Source organism: Marmota marmota, unplaced genomic scaffold (genome assembly GCF_001458135.2).
Source record: "Marmota marmota marmota unplaced genomic scaffold, marMar, whole genome shotgun sequence".
NCBI lineage: Eukaryota > Metazoa > Chordata > Mammalia > Rodentia > Sciuridae > Marmota > Marmota marmota.
The window spans coordinates 8,661,412-8,679,724 of record NW_026000005.1 but is presented as its reverse complement, the minus strand read 5'-3'; the positions used below and the strand labels follow the sequence as shown (position 1 = coordinate 8,679,724).

Genomic DNA, 18,313 nt, shown 5'->3' with positions numbered 1-18,313 from the left:
TTTTTTTTTTTTTTTTTTTTTTTTTTTTTTTTTTTTTTTTTTAGCATCAATCTCCAATGATAGAAATTAGGTCTCTTTAGATAAATGGTTGCCTCTATGACTGGGACAGAAACTAACAATATGAGCCCAGAGTATCTTATAGCAATAGAAAATAAAGAGACACTAAAAAATTTGAAAACCCACATTAATGAAGCTATGGCAAATAAGTATAGGAGCCAGATCAATGCTCTTTCATATTGGCCAAAGCTGGGGGACAACTTGAAAAAGAATATAAATTGTATTTGATGATGATATAAAATATAAAGCAAATATCCATTAATTCATACAGATAAAAATAAAGCTTTTAATAATTTAACAAGTGGAAGAGAACAAATACCTGCTCCAGAAGAATCTCAGACAATTTTAATACATACTCTGATCTCAAGGAGAGAGAACATAACTCCCCACTCCTGAAGTGTGATGTATGTAGTGATTTCTTTCCAGAGAATAATATGGACAGGAGAGAGTCAGAAATATCTTCACACTGGAGAAAACTAACAAGCACTGCCCAAACCAAGTGATTAAAGTCAGTATCAATAGTCAAAAGTCATGTTGGAACGTTGCCCCTTGATGTCATAAAAATAACATATTAACTCTATGATCTTCTTCCCCCAAACTTACAATCATAGTTTCATTATGAGAAAAATATCAGACAAATTTGTAGGCGCATCCTACAAAATGCCAATTCTGCATTCTTCAGAATTGCCAAGAACGTTTAAAACAAGGAAAAGTCTGAGAAACTGCCACAGCCAGCGATTCCTTAGAAGAGATGACAATTAAAAGTAATGTGGTATTCTGGATGGGATGCTAGAACAGAAAAAGGAATAGTGGAAACTAAGGAGACCTGCTTCAAGTAAGGACTTCAATTAATAAAATGGATTAACATTGGGTATGCTAATGGTGACAAATGCACCATATTAATGAAAGATGTTAAGAATGTCAGGGAATAAAAGAAATTTTTTAAAGGACTAGAGATATGGCTCAGTGTTTAATTGCCTCAGTGATGATGAGGATGCTGATGATGATTATGATGATGATGATAATGATGTCAGGTTTATGAAGTCTCTGTACTCTCTTTACAAGTTTTTTTTTATTATTATTATTTTGTAAATCTAAAGCAGGCAAACTGTGTTAGATAATACCAGGAATTTAAAATGAAATGTTTGTGTGGGATATATCATAGCAGGGTTTAAACATGCTGGGAAAATGTAATAGTAATGGAATACCTTGGAGAATGAAAGATGAAACTGGTTGATCTTGAGCTCACTGGGCCTTCAACCACCTTGTAGTCCAAGGGAGTGAAATCTGAGAAGGAAACCACATTTGAGTTTGCCTAGCAACTGCCTCTAGAGAAAACCATTGGTCAAGTAGAAACTCCAGCCAAGGTGTGTGCTCCTTTATAGTAGATGAAAAGACGTTTAGTTCACCAAGGCATCTGGATTTCATTGTGCATTAGAAGTGACTACAAAGAAAATGCTAAGAATAAAAGGTTCTGGGAGAAACTATGTGGAGCTACCACATTTTGTTTAGACTTATTCAGAGTTTTGAACATCCTCTAAAGAGCCCTACAGTGCTCAAGGTAATTAATTTGAACAAAAGAAAATAAAACAAAGATATGAGGTCAATAGAAAAACACTGCTGAGTTGGATAGCGTCCTGGACCTGACACCAACTGACAGTTGAATATTGGCCTAGAGTTTAGTGGGAAATGTGGAGCAATTATCAGTGGTGAAAGAAAAGGCAGTGGTCCAGGATTCATTGAGAAACACTGAAGCTGGCACACTAGTGGAAGAAAAACATAAAACAGATCTGCTGTTAGTATGAGTATGCTGTAACAGAAATGGCATAGATGATCACATTTGTAAATGTGATTATAAAATAATAATAGTAATCCATAAGTTGATAGTGGAAACAATTAATATTCCCCCTTCAAAAGTGTTGAGAACAAGCATACAAGGACTTTGAAGAGAGAACATTTTTTACCAAATGTGACATCTAGACCCCCTTTGTTTCAATCAAATGGTTGCCCAACAGAAGCCCACTTAGAAATGATTTAGACTGAAATCTAGTATTATTATACATCAACTCTACTAGACAGATAGACCTAGGAAACTGTTGTACTGTTTATTAGTTAAAAGCATTTCACATACCTTTCCTAGCTTGTCTCACCTGGATCCAATGTTATAAAAAAGCAAATGCCTATCTTCCAGCTTCCCACCCAACTTTGTCCAATTTTCTGTAAATGTTTTTTTTTTTTAAAAATGTCTATTAAAAGGAAAAAAACTCATTTTCAATTGAATTTTAGATAAATTATTTCTTTACATGTAAAGACATATCCTCAAAATATTTACTCTGCAACCATAAACCTCCATTTTTAAAACTCTTTGTCAATAGATCCTGTGCTCAACAAAATTGTTTATATTATCGTCCTCACAATTATTTTAGCTATAGTGTGCTGTAGTATATAGACAGTGCTTTGCCTGTTGACACTCTTCCTTCTGGAAGCAACAATCCCCTCCTTCAGGGAACTATGCTCATTCACTCCACCCCTAAAACATAATTCCATACACACTTGCCAAGGTATTACATTTTCTTGTTCCATATTCCTGACTGGTTAAGGGTCCACTAAATTTTATTTAGGGCCCATTAAATCCATGAAGTTCTCCCGAGTGCTTCACTTCAAATGCATTAGGGTAAAGTGTGGCACTTTTTACAAATTGAAACTATGAATTGTTTGACCCTAGTGAATATAAAGAGTATTCACACTATTTGGATGGATGAAACTTTGTGGTTTAAAATTTCAAAAATGGTAAATGACCACATTTCCAACTTTGTAGAAAAAGTTGTGCTGCAGTGGGAGAATAAAACCTTGCAAATCGTTTAGCAGCAAGAGGAGATAGCAGTAGTGTCTTAAGTCTGGTTGTTTCTGTCATGCAACATATACCTACCCTCTAGTCCCAGATGGGTCCCATTTTCTAGAACAAAGTCTAATTACCTTTGACTTAAATTTGTCCAAGTTTACTTTGGATCTTTGAAACCAAAAACTTAATGACTAAACTTGGTGAAGACGTTAGGCTTCCTTTTTTAGAGATACTAACTTCATAGATTTGGAGTCCTAATTCTTGAATTCTTCACCAAGCACTCAACCTCTACCTAATTCGAGCCATGTAATGAAAAAAAAAAAAAAAAAAAAAAAGCTTCATGTTATACTCAAGGTATAGCAGGATTGCATATCATAGAATCAAATGGAAATAGAAAAACTGAAAAATGTCTTCAAAGATAAGATGATAAAAAATAAGATGATACCGAGCAGTTTAGTAGAAAGAGCCTTCACAATCACATGTGCATATATTATATATGTGTGTATATGTATGCAAGCATACATATTTTGTGAATTCACTTAATGTGCTATGACAAGATATATAATCCTGCCACTGACTAAACATCAGATATATGCTAAACTTTCCCATGTGTCATGAGAAAATAAATAATACATTTCACAGTGATTGTTTAAGGAAGCTTAAAGTAAAATTGAATTTATTACTCTTTTATTTAAGACTGCTTAAATTCAATGGTATACCTTTCCTTCGCATAATGGTGCATACTGTGTCTGTGACTACGACAAACCCAGAGAAGTCTCTAAATTGGCTTGGGTGGAATATCTGACCCTGTCCTTGTGTTTACTGCTTTCCTTCCTGACTCTGCAGGCGTCAGTGGCTGAACATGTGCACGTGTTACCTCTTTCCTCTTTTTCTGCTGCATGAACATTACACATTTCCTTTCACCTTTAGTTTCAAAGGAGAATTCATTTTGTTTTTAAGAGCTGCTTGTATTTTCCCATTATTATTTTGCTCTGGACCTTTAAATCATTCTGGAACAGGAAAAGCCTCACTCTCCTGCTGAAATCTGTTTCCGTTCAAGGGTAAGAAGGTTAGCTCACTACTTATAGTCACTTTTCTGTGAGACTCTTAAAACAGATCAGTCTAAATTGGGGAGGATGAACAGGCAAAGGGGACTGGCTGAAATGTTAATCGTTTTGGGGGGTCTACAGTTCTGTCTGTCTGGCAGCTCATAGAAAACCTGGTTAGGAAATGAGTTATAAACAAATATGTCGCAAAGGAAACAAAGTTGGAATTTCTGAAAATGTGTTTCCTCTTTAAAAGAGGGATCAGAGCAAAGGGAGAAAGAACTATCAACTGAAAATTGCATTAAGAACATAACAGAAAAATTCAAGAAAAATAAGAATAGCTGTAAGAACTATGGAAAGTATGATTTCACATGAAATGGATCTTAATACACACAGCTGTACAGATTAGCAGTTACCTATGGCTCTTAGTCATTGCCCCTTGAAATTGTATTTTCAATGTTGAAATGTGACCTGTATACTTGAATATTATTAACTTTATTTACTAATAATGTTTTTTTTCAGTAAATTTAAATGTATCCTACACATTTTAAATATGATTCATGGCATACATGAGTCTTAGAGATGTATACGTGTATGTATTTAAAGTTACAAAAATTTGCATTAGAGCAAGGTTAGAGATGGGCTCACATCAGCTCTGTATTTACTAGGTATGTTTGATTTTTGTATTTCAGAGATAATTTATGCAATGAAGAAAGAACACGTGTTTTGGGCTTCTGTATGTCTGCTGCTTAGTCTTGCCCCTATGCCTCTTAATGCTGTTCCTGAGGAAGATGAAGAACATACAAATATCACAGGTAAAATGTTACAAACATTTATCTTGTTTAGTTGGTCAAACTTCTCAAGTTTTTTTTCCCTTCATGTAGGGAATTTTTTTTAAGTCTTATTTCCCTTTGGACACCTCTTATATGTTTTATGATTATTTTTTAAACTCAGTCCTAAATCAAATTACCAAAGCAAGAAAGTCTCTGGGCTATAATATTAAACACTGAAGTCTCTCTGAAATACTGCAGGGAGCAAAGTGCTGAAGAAACACGATGCCACCGTTTAGCTGGGAGAAAGTAGTGTGGGATGGAAAAGGAAACTACAGATACTGGAGATTTCAGCCATTCCCTCCTTATTGCCCATATTTCCAAAAAGAGAATTTCAGAAATGAAGCTAATGTAAGAATCTAGTCAGGCAGAGTTCCACAGGATCTTGTAATGGAAGTTAGTTCCAATCCCAAAAAGCTCTGAGTATAAAAATGAACATACTTATAATGAAAAATAGAACAAGGAAAAGGCTGCATAGCATTTGTTATCTAGATTTATACGTTATGTAAAAAGCTATATTTTGTAGCAAATTAGTAAATTATTGACAGACATCTCAAACTATTGGTAATAGAGAATATTAACATTGTGATAGCCTCTATCATTTATTTGGTAGTTTGTGATAGACATTTCCATAAATACATATTTCAATTTCACATCTCTAACCACTTTAAGTTGATGATTTTCAGCGTATTCCCTTTTAACAAAGATGTATGAATACATTTTGTGTGTGTGTGTGTGTGCCTGAAATGGGTTGGTTCAAAGCAAACAGTAATGATTGAAGCCAGATACTTAAGAATCTCACAGTTTCAGAGGGGAGCCTGGAGGGTAGACAGGCCATTTCAGTATAACATAGTGCACAGAGCGAAAGAGCATGCAGAAGCTGCTGCTCTTGATACAAAGAGAAAGCAACTCATCCAAACTTGGTGATCTGAGAACTTGGCTTGGAAATACAGAGTTATAAAAATTTCCTAGAGATCCAAGAAAATAAAAACCATTCTGTTCTTTGGACAATAGGAATGTGGACCTTATGAGATGATTTTTAGTCCTTTATTTAACTCTTTTCTCAAATGGGAATGAGATAAGTAATGACATGCTGAAAGTTAGGGGGACAAGGGATGTTGAGGACAATATCCCAACAAGATAAAGACAGGCAAGCTCATCTTGGGAGGTACAAAGAGAATGGGTCCCAGTGTTCTCTCTGTCCAGTCTCCCTCGAAGGACTGAGAAAATGTATGCCAGTTATGTAGGAACTGCCACAGTCAGGCAGGAAATTGTTTCTGATGCCACAGTCATCCAGGAAACTAGAATTAGCCCGTCAATAATTAAGTCAAATCTTAAAGTCACTATAAGGTAGCTTGCTGAACTAGATGGAAAGGAAATGATTTTGATTATAGCATAGACTTGAAGACCTCCTGGCTTACTTGTTACATAGTCTTAGTTTTGTTTTTTGTTTGTTTTTTTTTTTCTGTTTTATTTTTCATTGATCTTGCAACACCATGATACCACATCTGAATGAGTTCAAATTTGGAGATACAACTTGTCACATGATGCCAAGATCATACCATCACTTTATAGAAATATATTGTTTCATTGAAATAAGGTACTATCAATTACAGAAAAATATACAGAATTTTTCTACCTCTCTCACAGTCAACTGTAGACTTAAAAAAAAATCAGCCCAAACAGCAGGTATGAGGATGTAGAATAAACTTCTTGATAAGAAAACACCATAATAAATAAAAGTACTGATTTTTTTTAAGCCTTTGGACTAGGAGACACAAGATTAGCAGAACACATTTAGAGAAAGGCAGATATGTTTCAGCAGAATCAGAACTGAGCAGGCCTGTGCTCACAGAGGTGGTTTTCCATTCATACCTTTGTGAAATTAAAAGTTATTTAAACCCTCTGAATTCCAGTGTTCCAAATTGTAAATAAGTGTTGTCATAACTTACTTCCACATGGTTGGAAACAGCATAAAGGCATCTGGCACACTTTCCTGGCAAAGAGAAGGCAAAGAGAACCTATCTGTATTGTTCCTTTTCATAGAAGTTGAATTCTTTAGTCAGAGAGCCAAATGGCAGGTGGCCTCTGTTACCTGAGAGCTCTAGATTCCCAGAGGAGTGACCCAAGGATGAGAGTTCTAACAGACAGTACATGACATTTCCTCAGGCACCAAATAGTTTACTGAGCCTTTGATCCAACATCCCAGGACACATTCTCAACTGTGGAACACAAAATACCTGGAATCAACTACAAAAATGGTTGAATGCAAACCATAATTTTATTTGTGTGGCTACCCCGGATTCAATTACTATGATATTGCCCCTTCTGATCAGAAGCAGATAATCCCGACTGATAGACATTTTCTTCAGGTCTCAATTTCAAGTCTCAGGAAAGCTAGCCTTAATTCCCTCAGGTAGGCATCCAGTTACAGACTTGCAAAGCACTCTGAATCTCCCAAATATTTATGTAAGTCTACAAGGTTTACATACTCCATGAGAGGGGTTGCTGCTATCCAATCTACTGTTCACTTGCTGAGATGCCACAATGCCTAACAGATACATGATCAGCAAAGGATTATTAACATTCAAAAGATTTATCTGAGTAAGCAATGGAAAACAGGGAAGACTGCCATCTCTTTCAAGTGGAGTGGTGAAGCATTGTGTGTCAGACAACACACAGAAATACTCCTCCATTTTAGGGATGCTGTGCTTAAGTATAGGTCACAAGGTCAATGCATGAAAAGGTATTCTAATACAAAACTTCTGTAAGAAATGCCTTAAACTGTGCATGGCAGTAAGGAATAATAAGAGGAATGATATTAATAAAATACAGTCAATTAAAGTTGATAGTGTTTCTTTAGCCATTTGCTATGGAGTTATTACCTTTCATTATTGAAACTATTTTTATTTTTATAAATTTAAGAAAAGTGTAAATAATTGAGCAAAAAATCTATAATTAAATCTATGCCATAAATCAGTCATAGAGGTATGTGACAATATCACACAGATATTAAGAATGAGTGAGATATCTGCTGTAAAACTGCTTGGGAGTTAATGCTACATCCATCACTTATAGTGTGACTTTGAGAAATATGCTTAATTTATGTAATGTTATTTTATAATTTGTAAAATGAAGATAATGTCAATCTCAGAAACGTGGGATCATCAAATGATATAATTATTTAAAAATCTTTGTATTAGAATATCTTTTTGTGTGTACCTCTTTGTGCTGAGTAATTACTCAGTAATACTAGCTATTGTTGTTACAATAACTACATAAGGACACTTTGGTTTGCAATCTTTTACTTTGTGGTACGCTGACACACTCTTGTGGTGAAGTTATTGAATAGCAGGCTGAATCTGGGGCAGGTGATTCCAGATGAGAGCTATAAAAGATTTAGCTGGATGATAAAGACTATCAACAATATTGAGAGAAAGCAGTGTAACTATTAATGCAAATGAATCTCATTTAAATCTTTGAGTAATAAGAATGTTTTTCCTGAATATATTTGGAAATGTGGGTATTATGTGTTTACCTGTGTATATCATAGGCAAAGTATTTTAAGAAAATGAGAAGTATGAATTTTAGTGCACAGCATTAGGTATCAGAAAGTGTGTGTGTGTGTGTGTGTGTGTGTGTGTGTGTTACTAGGGATTGAACCCAGGGTTGCTTTATCAGTGAGATATATACCTAGCTTCTTCTATTCTTTATTTTGAGGCAAGGTCTTCTTAAGTTGCCAAGGCTGGCCTTGAACTTGCAATCCTCCTGCCTCAGTTTCCTGCCTGCTCAGAAACTCTTAATATGCCATAGAAACCTTTGGGAGACAATATTGATTTATCAGACAAGTTTATCAGCATAAAATATTAGATAAAGAAATAGAAAAAAGCAAATGAAATTAAAACTTGTATACATTAATGAATGGTTAATTCATTATGATGGAATTATTTGCAAATACTATGTGTATTGATTAAATTTGATGACACCATGCTATAAGTAAAAAAAAAAAATCAAAAACTATATTGGCCGCTGAGTATGGTGACTTATTACTGTGATCTGTGACTTGAGAGGCTGAAGAAAGAGGCTGAAGCAAGACTGTCTCAAAATTTAAAAAGTGATAATAATAAATGTAAAAATGGCTATTTGTGACTCAGTGGTTAAGCACCCCTGTAGTAGCAAAAAAAAAAGCACAAACACAAAACTCTTTTGGCCAATTGAACAGAAACCCAGAAAAGCTGAAATGCAAATGCTCAAATACACAGAAATCAAATTTAGTTAAAGGTTTGAACAATATTATAGCTTATTAATAAGGGAGTCCACAACAATCGTGTTTGGTGCTGAAAGTTTTTCTCTGTCATAACAATCCTCTGTCATATATTAGTTCTATCTTATCAAATTTGGTGTCTGAAAAATTTATTATTCTATCATTCCTGTTCAATTTATTTTATATGAAGACAAAATGCCAATTCAGTTATCAAATAGATCAAAATAGTGATCAAAAGTTTTCAAGGTTGTATTGGTAGTTGAGAGAAAATTTACATGTCCATGAATAATCATTGTCACATATATCAAACAGCACAACAATACAAAATTTTGATAGAAATTGTGTGTGTGTGTGTGTGTGTACATACACTCAATACATAGACAATATCTGAAAAGGACTCTATAGCATTCTTTGGTCATTATTCGGTTGCACCAATCACAATTTTATTTATTTATTTTTTAATTTCTTTTCAGTTTTTAAAAATGATAAATGAGATTATATGTATTTTCTGTGTATAACATGATGTTTCAGGGTTGGGGCTGTAGTTCAGTGGCAGAGCACTTGCCTTTCACGTGTGAGGCACTGGGTTCAATCCTCAGCACCACATAAAAATAAACAAATAAAAGTAAAGCCATGCTGTCTATCTACAACTACAAAAATTCTTGAAAAACATAACGTTTAAAGTATATGTCTAATGTGGAAGGATTAAATCTAGCTCATTATATGTGCAGTATGTAAGGATTAAATCTAGCTCATTAATCCATGCCTTACCTCACATAGTTACCAATTTTTTTTTTGTGGTGAGAACACTTTACATCCACTTTCAGCATTTTTCAATAAGAAACTACATTATTAGCTAGAATGACCATGCTGTTCAATTGAGCTCCTGAATTCACTCCTCCTGACTAACTAAAATTTTTATGATTTGACCACCAGATCCCCAACCCATCCCCAACCAACTATAATTTTAAAGCTATCTCACTGGAAAATTCTGTAAACAGAACTAGGTGTTTATTAATATTACTGAACTTGATAAAAAAATCTAATTTTAAAACTTTCATTATTTTCTTTTTTGTGAATATCCTTCCCATAATAGGAATTTTTTCTGTGACTAATATAAGTAAATATTTAGGAATCAAAATTATAATTCAAGGTCAAGAAATTTCTTCATTTCATTTAAAACAGAAAGATTTGTTTGAACTTTTGCAACATTACTAAACATTTTTATTAAGATGTTTCATGTGTAAAAAGTGACACACGTATGGATTAGGAAGAGAAACTCAAAAAATTGCCCATTAGCATTTGTCTCTAAAACCTGAGTCAAAAGCAGAGGTCTCTATTCCAGTGAGTGAACACATTCTCTTAGTTAAGTTGCCTTATTGTCACTGTTGAATTCCATGTCTATCAACTGGTAAATATTTAACTAATTATAATTATCAAGAGTCTAGAAAAGATATACTATATTTTCTTTAATAGTTGATGAAAAATAAACTTTAACAATTGATAAGGTGAATCTCATTTAGTGGGCTTATTAACTTTACCTTTTGGATAACTAAATAACTTGTCATGTTTTTCCAATGAGCCTGCTTTATTGTTGTCATACTTTCTCTAAAATAGGAACATATTAAAAAAGAAATGAAAAGAAAAGAGAGAATATTATTATGGCTTTGGTGGAGGAGTACATGTTTTTTTACGTTGCATGTTTTATTTATTTATTTATTTTTCCATTTTTACCTTCTAGATACTGAGTTGCCACCACTGAAATTGATGCATTCATTTTGTGCATTGAAGGCAGATGATGGGCCATGCAAAGCGATGATGAAGAGATTTTTTTTCAATATTCTCACTCAGCAATGTGAAGAATTTGTATATGGGGGCTGTGAAGGAAATCAGAATCGGTTTGAAAGTCTGGAAGAGTGCAAAGAAAAATGTGCAGTTGGTAGGTTTCTGACCCAAGAATCTTGGTGGCTATTGAGTCTAATCATAGAGTTGATAATCTCAGAAAAAAGTAATGGAATATTATTTTAACTTTATCAAAGAATATATATATATATATATATATATACTGACTTAGTTGTACACAATGATCTTATAGCTGTTTTCTCTTTTGACAATGAACCTGAAAATTCAGTTTAAGACTATCAAGGTACTAACTAGAAAATACTGGTCAATAGGAAAAAAAACAGTTGGAATGTTTTCATCTCAGTTTATTATTCAGAATAGCAAGATAATTGAAATACAGAAGAATCAGAGTGTTTTATTTCCCCAGCTTCTAGCACAATGCTCCCCCATGGCATGTTCTTCGTCATTTGCCCAAACAGTTATGCTATATATAGAGGCAGCATCTTCAGTTAGTAACACTAGATACCTTGTTTTGTGCAAAGCAGCAGCTGTGCATTCTCTCACCATAGACGTCATAGGAATGTCACTAGCACAGATCAGGCAGCTCAGTGGTCCTCAGTGGTACCATTGGTATTTGTGATTGCTAGGTCCTTTTTCAGCTATAACAGATTTCTATACACTGTTTTCTCTTGTAAGTGCTGGGGCCAAGTATCCTGTGTTGATTTGAAAATCATTCTTGATCATCAGATACCTTGGTTACAGGCCTGGTTGGACCATTTCTTTTTCATTCTTTTTTATCTTGGAGCCTATTTATTTTCATCAACCGGTCTTTTATCTGACACTCACATCTGTTTCCTTTTTTTTTTCTAATTCAGAAGTCTTATTATTCAACATTGTGTGGAAGATTTTTTACTTACAAATTATCAAATATAATCATTTGTCATTAGTAACATCCCATCTTCTAATCTTTTAAAACATCATAATGGACAAGCACACAAATAAATGTAAATCTCTTGTCATCATTCATTCATTATCTCTTCAGAATCCACTTAATATTGTTGTATGAACCCCTGTGTTTTTTATACAGTAGGATAATATTTGGGATATAGCTGGTGTATAGAAAATATGCTGCTAGACTTTAAAAAAAAAAAAAACACCTAAGGAAAGAGTTCTATCTTGAACCTTGATGGATTAAGTAGAACTGGGTATTCATTTCGAACATAAAGAACTTTAAAAAAACTGCATAAAATATACAAGGCAACTGTTTCTAAACATTAATAAAAAGGTAGTACATGATTATAATCACTGAGAGAAAGGAAATACATGAGATGAGCCTCACAGACTGCCCTGATTTCTGCATGAAATCATTGTAGACCACTGTTAAGGGGAGGGAACCCAAAAGCAGCACTGTAGATACTTTGACTGAAGAAGATGGAGACTGGAGATTAGGAGGCTGGGGAAGATGTAGCTTTAGTAACAATATATGGAAGACAATGAATTTGCACAGAGGGAAAATAAAACTCAGAAATCTGGATAGAATTCCCTCTGAGTTTGTCTCTTAATAAAATTTTGCACTTATTTAATAAAAATCTGATGAGTTTGAGGAAATAATTATCATAGATATATTAATAGAACAATTCCAGAAGCCCCCCATAACTGAAAACTATATAGAATTTAATTTTGTAATAGAACTAAATTCTACCTAGAATGAAGAGTACTTTGGATTTGTCCCAGCAAATCTTCAAGACAAACCTGAGGCATCCAGCTGATCCTCAAGTGACTTAACTACCCACCAAAAGAAACTTCAACATTCTTTAAATGAAGACAATAAAATCCATTCATCAGTAGTATGATAGTTTAAAAAAAATTATCATCTGTCCTTGCAAATAATGTTAAATGTTTAACAAAACATGCAAATTGTGATCCATAACTAGGAGAAAATAATGACTCGATGAAATAGGTAGAAACAATAAAGGTGACAAAGGTAGCAGCTAAGAATATTCAAATAGCTATTACAAATACATTATAGAATTTGAAGAAAGCATGAACATATTATGGGAAAAACTGAAAAATATAAAAAAAACTAAATGGAAATTCTAAACCTGAAAAATATAATATATAAAGTAAGAAAGTTTAAGTCCACAGAAGAAAATATCAGTGGACCTAAAGACAATGAAAGAAACTGTTAAAATGAAGCACATGTGACCCACTCCCCCACCCCCTCCAAAACACAAAAACAAAAAAGATGAAATCCTTGTCATTTTCAACAACATGGATGGAACTGGAGATCACTGTGTTAAGTGAAATAAGACAGACACAGAAAGACAAGCACCACATGATCTCTCACATATGCAATACTAAGAAGTTGATATCATAGAAGTTCAGAGTAGAAAGGTGTTGCCAGAGGCAGGGGACACTAGCAAAGTAGAGGAGGGTATCCTGGGAGAGGTTGATCAGTGGGTCTTAAGTTACAGTTAAATAGGAGCAAGCAGTTCTAGTATGCTGTTGCACACTAGGGTGACAATAGATGACCCTAAGTGCTATATGTTTCACAAAACTAGAAGAAAATAAATTTAAAGTTTTCATTCTAAAGATATGATTTTTTGAGAAGATATGTTTAACTTCCTTCAAACCTCATATGGATGTATCTAAACAGCACATGGAAACCCATTACTATGTATAATTTTATGTCTTTATTTATTTGTTAAAGTATATTTCTTAAATGTGGTGGATTTGTGGTTACAATAATTGTAAGAATAATCTTTGAAGGAAATGAAAAGAATTTTAATTCTTAAGGTATTCTGTACAAGGATAACGTAAGTGGTAATGAATATATTATCCTAGTTTGTTAAATTCAAAGTCACGATATTACATTATAAACTCTTGCAATTGATACACATGTATTGTTTTTATTGCAGGTTATCCAAAGAAGATATCAAAGAAGACATTTAAAAAAGGTGAACATTTATTTACATACATGTTAATAGAATTTGTGCAAAAGGCATTTAGATATTCAGTTCTTAGGTTTCTCTGATACAAGGTTGATCATACATTTATATGATGTTTGAAATGGTGTTCTGTTTCCATGGATCTGATGAAAAATGAGAAATAATTTACATGATATTTGGTGGAAGAGGTTCCAAACATTGTATTTGTTCTTATTCTAAAGCATCATGGTATTTAGAGTTAGATTACTCAGAATCCAGAGCCACACATGCTATTTTAACATCTTCCAATAATGAGTTTAAGTATTGCCTCTCCAGTAAATTGCCTTTCCAGTTTAGGTATTTACTCTCCTATTCCATGTTAATCTCAGCATTGTGTGACTTTAGCAAATTTCATTCAATCTCTACCTGAATGGATGCTTGTCTCTGAGTTGTTAATAGGTTTATATGCAAAAAACAGTGGTGCTATGTAGCAACTAATAATTACCTTTGTCAGCATTATTTTCTGTGCATGAACATCTTTGATTTTGTGGTTTTTTAAAATATTTATTTATGATTATTTATAAGAACTGAGTATTTTTAGTGAATAGATCATAGCAGGACAAGAAACATTATAAACAGATGGAAAAAAAGCAATTCCCTCTTCATAAAGGTTTAGAAACTGATTTATTCCAGTTACTATTTATGGCTTTTTACATTTAAACAATGAGAAGAAGTTATTAACTCAGAATGTGAAAAAATACAAAATTTAAAGTTCATTTTTTTTATTTAATTGTGGAGGAAAGAGTTGAAAATTTATAACTTATTGATATTCTTTAGACATAACTCACTGACCAAAATTTGAATCCAACTGTATAAATTCAATGGCAAAATTTTATAGGCAACATGAATATGCATTTATTTATAATTTCTAAAAATTGCTACTTGTAGGGAAGTAATGACCATCACTTCAAGTAAATGAAGTTTTAACTGTCTGTAATTTCAAAGAACACAGCATATTTAGAAAGGGAGTTTTATTTACGAAATATTTTCCAAATTCTATGATATCAACTTTTTAGTATTCCATATATGAGTGAGATCATGTTGTGCTTATTTTTCTGTGCCTGGTTTATTTTCATGAAAAGAAATACCAACATTGAAACATTGACTTTTCCCAAAAACAAAATTAGAAAAAGTATATGCAGGTAAATTTTTTAGTATAAAATTTTCTATATAATGTCTTTAATAATTCAGAAGCTAATTATTATTGATTGATAAGAAGCATGGAAACTAGATAATAAAACTCCATTTACATTAACATTAAAAATGATTAAATGCTAAAACAAATATATAAGGAAGACCTCAATCAACTTGAAATTGAAGATTCAGTAACATTGAAATAGTTGCAAAGACAGTAGACATTCATTCAGTGCCTTGGAAAAAGTTTGTTAGAAAGCAATTTCCAAATATGCAGGCCCAAACAAAAGTTCACATTAGAAATTCTATGCTTATGAAAATTTGTATATAGCTTAGAATGTACTTTCTGTGATACACAATTTTAAGTTCAAGTTACAGCAAACAAGTATATGCAAATTTGAAAGAATGGTACTTCTTTTATCTACGGACATGGGAAAATAATTTCTTGCTTTATAATCATATTTTAATTTGTAGGCCTAAGAAGAATCATTTTACATGTGTGCATTTTCAACTGTGCACTAAAATAAATTCATGTCTTCCAATTGGGCCACATATGAACAATAAGAACTTTCAGATGCAGAATTTGTGAATTGTATATCAGCATAAATTATATTCAATATTTTGTTCTTTATAATCAATATTTTATGCACTTCTCTTAAACATAAAACTTTTATATCCTTGTTAAGGCTATATAAAATTTTATAAGTACATACCGATTAAAACAAATCAAAATAATAGTAGTTGAATGTACTCTTTCCTTTCCCTTATAAAAAAGTACTATAAAAATTTAAAGAATTGTGGCTTAGTGGTAGAGCACTCGCCTGGCACATGCGAGGCTCTGGGTTCGATCCTCAGCACCACATATAAAAATAAATAAATAAAGGTATTGTGTCCAACTACAACTAAAAACTAAATATTTTTTTAAAAATTAAAGAATTGTTTGTATTTCCTTCCCCCATATATTTCACTTAACTGTAAGTCATAATATCATTCACTTCGAAAAACAGGTATATTATGTGGAAAAAAAAAGATCAACAGCAGGCATAATGAAGGAAATGCGAATCAAACCACAGTGAGTTTTTACCTTGCTCCTATGAGAAAGGATATTATCAAAAAGACAAAGATAACACTGTTATCAGGAATGTGAATTTGTATGGTACTATGGCAAACAGCATGGAGAGTCCTCAAAAGTTTAAAATTAAAGATAAAAATAACACATAATTCAGAAGTCCCACTATTGGGCATACATAAAGGTAAATGAAATGTATATGTTGAATAGATGGCTACACCCCGGTGCTCACTGATGCACTATTCACAACAAGCCAAGATACAGAATGAACCTAAATGGTCATCCACAGATAAACAGACAAAGAAAACATGGTATGTTCTAAAAAATGCAATATTATTCAATCATAGAAAAGAATAAAATCCTGTCATTTGCCACAACATAGATGGGCTTGAAGAATATCAATTAAATAAGCCAGACACAGAGAAACAAACACTATGTTTTCTCACTCATATATGGTACTTTAAAATGCTGACCTAAAAACAGAGTACAGTCGTGGTTACCAGTAGAGGTCAAGGTGATTGGGGAAGAGTTATTGGGAAGATGTTAGTCAAAAAACACATAATTACAGTTGGATAGGAGAAAACTTTGAAAAGACCTATCATGCAGCATGGTGGCTATAGTTAGTGACCACATATTATAATCTCCAGGAATGCTAGTAAAATGGGTATTAAGTGTTCGTAGTACAGAAATGATAACCATGGGAAATCATGCATGTTAATTTTCAGCATGTATATATGCTTTAAGGCATCATGTTGCACGTATTAAGTACATGCAAATTTAACTGTCCATTTAAAGAAATACTTGTGAAAAACAGGAGAAAATAGGGAAATCATACTAAGATTCACTCTAAAAAAAAGAGGTGATAAACATAAATTGACTTCAAATTGGTACATTTAGAATTCATAGATGATAGCTTTAAGTTATACTAAAATAGGAAATTTTATGTTAAAAAGAACAACTTTTTAATAGGGGATTGCTGCTTCTCCAGATCTGCAACTGCTGTAGATATCATTTACATTACAAAATAATTACTTTTTTCATACTATAATACTGGTGGGCATTGGTTCCCTGAGCTAGAAGAACAAGTTACTGTAAGAAATAAAAGCAACATTTAGCCACTATAATACTGGAGTTACAAGAAAAAGTGGAGAAACTGGAGCTTTGTCCAAAATATTCAAGCCCAATGAGCTTGGTGATTATAATACATTTGAGAATCAGCTAGATTCTCTTTACAGAGTATGCACGTAGAAAGAGCTTGCAATGTAGATCATTGTATCACAACTTTTGTGACAGCTGTGTTTAGCCTGGTTGGAGCACTATCAAAGAAGTGGTATTAGATTTTGCAAAAGCCTCTTCAATCCCTGAACATGTATTTCCTTTCTGCCTCTGCACTGTTGGAATCATTCCAGTGCTTGAAGAAAAGAAAAGTTGCAGCAATGGAGGATGTCATACCTACCACAGATATCAATTTCAGCCTAAGAATTCAGGAACTTCTAAGAATAACCATGAAAGCTTCCGTACCCTTCAAATCTTCTTTTCCAAATTTTAAAATTTAAGCCATTCTTAATGAAGCAATACATGGTACTGCATTCCCTAATGATACCCTACACCTCAATAATATGAAAGATTCATAGATCTTTCCTAAATATTGATGCACAAAGTTAAATATAAATAATTAAACCAAAATTTACCATCCTAATTTGTAATTCCAAAACAAGGACAGCACATGATAAAATAACCCCACATAGTTTATTCACTGAATTCATGAAAAAAAACTAGTTAATTCTCTATTGATTTATTGTGAGAAATGTAGAGATTGAAAAGCTAATTTAAAAACTCTGTGTTACAATGGTTGTGTAATGATTATTCTAAATACCACAATAGATATGGTGAATAATTTGCATATTATATAATGTTTCCAGAAAAGTCAGATTTGTACTTATTATTCTTCAAGTTTACTCTTTAAATACCAGTTAGTTATTAATAAATTTAGTGGATATAACTAAATTATTTACCAAAAAATACGACTTTCTGATATTTTTTATAATTTCTAGAAAAGCCAGATTTCTGCTTTTTGGAGGAAGATGCTGGAATCTGTAGAGGTTATATTACCAGGTATTTTTATAGCAATCAGTCAAAGCAATGTGAGCGTTTCAAGTACGGTGGGTGCCTGGGCAATCCAAACAACTTTGAATCCTTGGAAGAATGCAGGAACACCTGTGAGGATGTTTGTAAGTTCATT

General features: G+C 33.0%; 1 protein-coding gene across 5 annotated transcripts in view; it reads left to right on the top strand.

Moving 5' to 3' along the window:
• Tfpi (tissue factor pathway inhibitor) overlaps window positions 1–18,313 on the top strand; it is a 73,586-nt gene that overhangs the window by 35,587 nt on the left and 19,686 nt on the right. For 3 of the 5 annotated variants that reach the window (XM_048808139.1, XM_015481137.2, XM_048808140.1), the window contains 4 exons: window positions 4,638–4,760; window positions 10,781–10,978; window positions 13,800–13,838; window positions 18,126–18,302. In XM_048808139.1, coding sequence (XP_048664096.1) covers window positions 4,652–4,760; window positions 10,781–10,978; window positions 13,800–13,838; window positions 18,126–18,302 — 523 coding nt within the window. In that variant the 5' untranslated portion in view covers window positions 4,638–4,651. Of the gene's footprint in view, window positions 1–3,812; window positions 3,961–4,282; window positions 4,305–4,637; window positions 4,761–10,780; window positions 10,979–13,799; window positions 13,839–18,125; window positions 18,303–18,313 lie in introns of those variants that run through there. The other 2 variants (XM_015481138.2, XM_048808138.1) reach the window with 2 other exon arrangements.